Here is a 5,288-nt window from a genome sequence, read left to right as displayed (position 1 = left end):
GAATATTAGTGTTCTGCCTGAATGTATGTCTGTATGAGGGTGTCAGATTCCACAATTGGAACTATAGACAATTGTGAGCTTCCATGTGGGAGCTAGGAATTGAATCTGGGTCCTTTGGAAGGGCAGTCAGAGCAGCAGGGAGTTAAGAGTCATCTCTGCAGACCCATGATTTTAAATTTTAGATTTGATTTTAAATGTCAACTTGCTGTGATTTTTTGTTTTGTTTTGTTTTGTTTTTCGAGACACGGTTTCTCTGTGGCTTTGGAGCCTGTCCTGGAACTAGCTCTGTAGACCAGGCTTGGTCTCGAACTCACAGAGATCTGCCTGCCTCTGCCTCCTGAGTGCTGGGATTAAAGGCGGCGCCACCAATGCCCCGCAACTTGCCGTGATTTAGAATTGCCAGAGCAGGATCCCTGAGCTGAGGAATTACCTTGAGTGCCTTAATTGATATGGGAAGACCCACCCCAAATATGGGCGGTGCCTTCAAGCGGCAGCCAAATCAAAAATCTACGCGGAAGAAGGAAGATAGTTCAGCCTTTGCGCGCCCCTGACCTTCCGGCTTGCGGCCACTTAATCTACCTTGTTGCTACCACCCCGATGATTCCTTCACTCAAGTCAAAATCAGTGTTTCCGGACTTCCAGCATTGACTGAGGACCGGACACTCTTCGGGTCTTCAGAACCATCTTGGGACTGCTGAGGCACCCAGCATGTCCTGAGGATTTCCCAGGTGGGTGCTCAGCCATAAGATGGCTGTTGCTACTACTTCGACTGTATTGCATTGGCTAATTTAATAAATGCATATATGTGTGTATGTATTTGGTCTCTTAGTTCTGATCCTCTGGAGCACTGGTTCTCAACAGAGGTCGCCTAAGACCATCGGAAAACACAGTTATTTACATTGGTTCATAACCGTAGCAAGATTATAGTAATGAAGTAACAACAAAAGTAATTTTATGGTTGAGGGTCACCACAACATGAGAAACTGTATTAAAGGGTCACAGCATTAGGAAGGTTGAGAACCACTGCTCTAGAAAAAAAACCCTGACTAATTTACTAATATTTACTATTATGGTGTTTTTTTTCTGGGGGGATTGTTTGGTTCTTTGTTTTTGTTTTGTTGTTGTTCTTGTTGTTGCTTTTTTTTTTTTTTTTTTTTTTTGGTTTTTCGAGACAGGGTTTCTCTGTAGCTTTGGAGCCTGTCCTGGAACTAGCTCTGTAGACCAGGCTGGTCTCGAACTCACACAGATCCGCCTGCCTCTGCCTCCCGAGTGCTGGGATTAAAGGCGTGCGCCACCATTGCCTGGCTTGTTGTTGCTTTTTGAGGCAGGGTTTCTCTATATAATAGCCTTGGTTGTCCTGGAACTAGTTCTGTAGACCAGGCTGGCCTCGAACTCACACAGATCCACCTGCCTCCTGAGTGCTGCAATTAAAGGCATGCACTATCATGCCTGGCTTTCTCCTCTCTTTGTTGATAATTGAAATTATGAGGTGGGTTCTGAGGTATCTTGACAAGATAAAACCAGGAGCCACCAGAATGGTACAAACAGTAATGTCGTGGGGAGCTTTCTGATGAGAGTTCTAGAAAACGGTAGTTTTTGGCTGACAAGGGAAAGCGTTACCTGTGCTGAAATCGATTCTCCACGGGCAGAAGTTTCAGCCAGACTCAGTGTGGAGGGGCTCCCCGCCTCCCCCCCCACACACACACACTTCTCCGTCTTTTTGTCCTGCTTCAGTTTTGGATGAACACTTGAAGACCCCAGTTCTCCCTTGGCCCTGTGTTGTCTCAGGTGCCCTGCCCAGACTCAAAGCTCAGAGCTCAGGAAATCCGGAGAGAAGGAGAGGGGGCCTCGAGCCAGGGTGCCACAATGCCCAGCCCTCTAAGACCCCTGAGGCAGGAAGGTCGCTGGCTCACCAGTTTCCCTCAACCTCCTTCCTGAGAGGAAGGGGCTGCCTGTGTCCCCCGCCGAGGGTGAGGGCCCAGGGTAGGGCAGGAGGGAAGCCAGGAAGGTGTCGCAATCCTGGGTCCCCTGGCCTGTCATTAACGACGAACTAGAAAGAGAAGTTTCAGGAACTTGTCCGAAGAAGAGAGGAGCAAGAGGAGAGAGCGAGCACCGAGGCTGGGCACATCGCCCTAGCCCCAGTGTAAGTAGGGGAGGGTGGAGTCCTGGAGGCCCCAGACCATTCCCTAGCATTGCCAGGGCCACATCAGGGGGCCTACAACAGGTGATCCGTGGGACCTGGGAGTCTCTGTGTGTTGTGGCATGGGGAAGTCAGACAGCTGAATAATCTCTTTGGAAACAGGAGCTGAACTCAGGAGCGAGCCTATCTCTCCTGGAATCTCTGTCCCTCAGATATGTTCTAGAGGCCCCAGATCTGCCTCGGTTCCCTCTTGGCTACTCCCTGTTTTCAGCCCTTTGGCATGCCTCCTCTCCCCAAGTAACGCTGTCTCAGAGTCCCCGGGCCTCTCTCTCCTCTCCCAGTTCCCGTTGCCTCTTTAAACAGTTGCTACAAGACTTCGGCCCGCTGGGCTTCTCTGCTTCTCTAGATCCACTGGGCCCTGCCTCTCCACCTCTCTCTGCATCGCCCCGGCCTCCTCTTGTTGTTAAAGTGTGTGGTTCTCACGCCACGCAGAGGAGGCTTATCTTCGTGTAAGCAGATAAGAACCTAGAACTTCTGACCCTCCTGCATTCCAAGTGCTGTGAATGACTACAGGCCTGCACCACCCTGCCTGTGTGGTCCTGGGGATCAAGCTTAGGCCTTTGTGTGTGCTAGACAAGCGGTCTACCAAGCTGAACCACATTCCCATCTGCTTTATGAAATAGGTTCTCCCTAAGATGCTCAAACTCGATTTGAATTTCTTCTATAGCCCAGGCTGGCCTTGAACTTGCAATACACTTGCCTCCACTTCCAAGGTAACTGGGATCTCAGACCCATGCCACTGGGCCAGGCTCTGCCTCGGTCTGTCTCTGTGTGTCTTTTGCCCCCAACCCATCTATCTACCCATCAATCCATCCGTTCATCTGTCCCTATCTTTATCTCTATCACACCTGGGAAGCCTTCTCCCTTAGTTTAGTCCCGATGTCCGTCTCCTTCCTCTCTTCCCACTGACAGTATTTCTAAAGAGCAGGACGGGAGAAGGGAACCAAGGGGGAAGGTTGGCAATGACGAGCAAAGGAGCTCTGGCAGCAAGAAGAGGGGCTGCTGTAGCAGCCGTGGCTTATGGCATCAGCTGTGTCAGTTGGCACAGTGAGAGCGGCTGCAGAGTCCGGCAGAGACGCCAAGAGTGACGGGAGTGGCTTGAGAACCTCGGCGCTAGAAGCCGACCCAGGCAACACAACAAGGTGGCTGTTCCAGGAGGCTGTGCTGGGTTCCACTGGCTGCAAGAGAGCCCGGTCCCCAAGCACAGTGCCCATGGCGTTGATCTCAACTGTCTCACTCTGTCATTATAGCACTACTGAGACATGAGTGTTACCGTTCGTCGTCTTTCCACAAATGGAGAAACTGAGGCTCAGAAAGGTGAAGGAGCTCATCCAAGTTCACCAGGCAGGTAAGTATTGGAGCCAGGGTCAGAACCGGGTTCCCACCCTCTCTGCATACAGTGGCGGGGGCTCCAACAGGCCCACACTCCTACTCTGTAGCTGATGTGCTGATGCCAATCATGCCAGCTCCAGACAACCTAGGGAGGATGCCCGGTCTTTTCTGCATTCCGTTGCCTGCTCTCGACATGTCTGTGGGAAGGATAAGGTGGTACCAGGTATGGGCTAGGCCTAGGTACAACCACAAAGAGTGGAGCCGGGAACCAGCATCCTGAGCCCTGGGGGACTAAGTCTTTCCCACTCTGTACATGTGTGTCCGTGGGGTAGTGAGAGACGGTCAAGCTGGTGTGCGGATGTGAGGTTCTTTTCTTAGTTAAGGTTTGCTATTGCTGTGATAAAACATCCCGGCCAAAAGCAACTTGGAGAGGAAAGGGTTTATTTCAGCTTATCCCAGGCAGTAGTCCTTCACTGTAAGAAGTCAGGGCAAGGACTTGAGGCGGGCGCTGAAGTAGAAGCCATGGAGGAGTACTCTTCCTGGTTTGCTCCCCACAGTTTGCTCAGCCTGCCTATAAAGCACCAGGACCACCAGTCCAGGGGTGACGCTGCCCACAGAGATCTGAGTTCTCCCACATCGAGTATCAATCAAGAAAATGTACCACAGGCTTGCCCACAGGCTAGTCTGGTGGGGGCATTTTCTTAACTGAGGGCCCCTTTCCCCAAATGACTCTAGCTTGTATTAGGTTGACATAAAACTAGCCATCATGGTTGCTAAGCAAGATTAGTAGAGATGTCCTGGACAAGAGGTAAGAAAAGTTTGTGTTCCTAGTGGCTCTGATCCCTGTTCTTTCTGGGAGGCAGGTTTCACCTTAGTGATACACACACACCCCACTCCCTTAATGCCAGCTAGAAGAAAGCCCTTGGTATGAATTCTCTCAGGTCTTTCTCTCGAAGTCCTAGGCAGTAGAGGCCAATGTTACCTCCATGTTGCAAATACTGAGGCTCAGAGGTTAAATAACCTGCCCAAAGTGTGGCAGAGCAAGGATTAGCCTCAGCTCTGCTGCAAAGCTTGTTCTTAGGCATCTCTCACTGTCTCCAGGTAAGCACCAAATTGTCACAATGATGGGGCTGGGAGCCTGCGCCCTCACCGGAGTTGCCCTGATCTTCTTGCTACTCCCTAAAAGTAAGTGGGGGGACTGTGGAGGAGGATTAAAAGGGAGGCACAGGTCCCCAGGCTGCTATGTGCCAGGCCCTGGGAGTGGGGGCAATGAACAAAAAGCCAGGGTCTCTCTACATCACAGAACTTAGGGCAGCAGAGCAGTCACGATTCGAAAAATGCTGACCTGCTGAGAGAGGTTCGGAAGAGCACCGTGAAGGGGAAGCAAGGGTGCAAAGGTCCACAGACGAGAGGGATTGCGTTGTCGCTTCAGGAATAGACCCAGTGTCTGAGCTGAGCCAGGGAGAGTGAGGCGAGGGGCTGTATGAAGAGGGCAGAACTTTGTCCTAAGCTTGACTGAGTGTTCTGACCTGAGAGCAAAGGTCCTGCACGCACAATTGTGTGAGGACGCCTCAGCCTCTAAGCTGGGCGGTGGTGACACACGCTTTAGTCCCAGCACTCTGGAGGCAGAGGCAGGTGGATCTCTGTGAGTTCAAGGCCACCTTGGTCTACAGAGTAAGTTCCAGCCAGGGGTACACAGTGAAACCCTGTCTCAAAACAAAACAAAAACCAAAAAAAAAAAAAAAAAAAAAAAAAA

General features: G+C 51.1%; 1 protein-coding gene across 5 annotated transcripts in view; it reads left to right on the top strand.

The window, feature by feature from the left end:
- Nucleotides 1-548: 548 nt before the first annotated feature.
- The window catches only part of Csf3r (colony stimulating factor 3 receptor), an 18,496-nt gene continuing 13,756 nt past the window's right edge, over nt 549-5,288 (top strand). For 4 of the 5 annotated variants that reach the window (XM_050151612.1, XM_050151605.1, XM_050151599.1 and 1 more), the window contains exons 1-3: nt 2,002-2,143; nt 3,451-3,548; nt 4,634-4,717. In XM_050151612.1, coding sequence (XP_050007569.1) covers nt 3,494-3,548; nt 4,634-4,717 — 139 coding nt within the window. In that variant the 5' untranslated portion in view covers nt 2,002-2,143; nt 3,451-3,493. Of the gene's footprint in view, nt 729-2,001; nt 2,144-3,450; nt 3,549-4,633; nt 4,718-5,288 lie in introns of those variants that run through there. The other variant, XM_050151591.1, reaches the window with a different exon arrangement.

Source organism: Alexandromys fortis, unplaced genomic scaffold (assembly GCF_014885135.2).
Source record: "Alexandromys fortis isolate MF-2015 unplaced genomic scaffold, M_Fortis_MF-2015_v1.1 scaffold_26, whole genome shotgun sequence".
Classification (NCBI taxonomy): Eukaryota; Metazoa; Chordata; class Mammalia; order Rodentia; family Cricetidae; genus Alexandromys; species Alexandromys fortis.
This window is presented reverse-complemented; position numbering and strand designations above follow the sequence as displayed.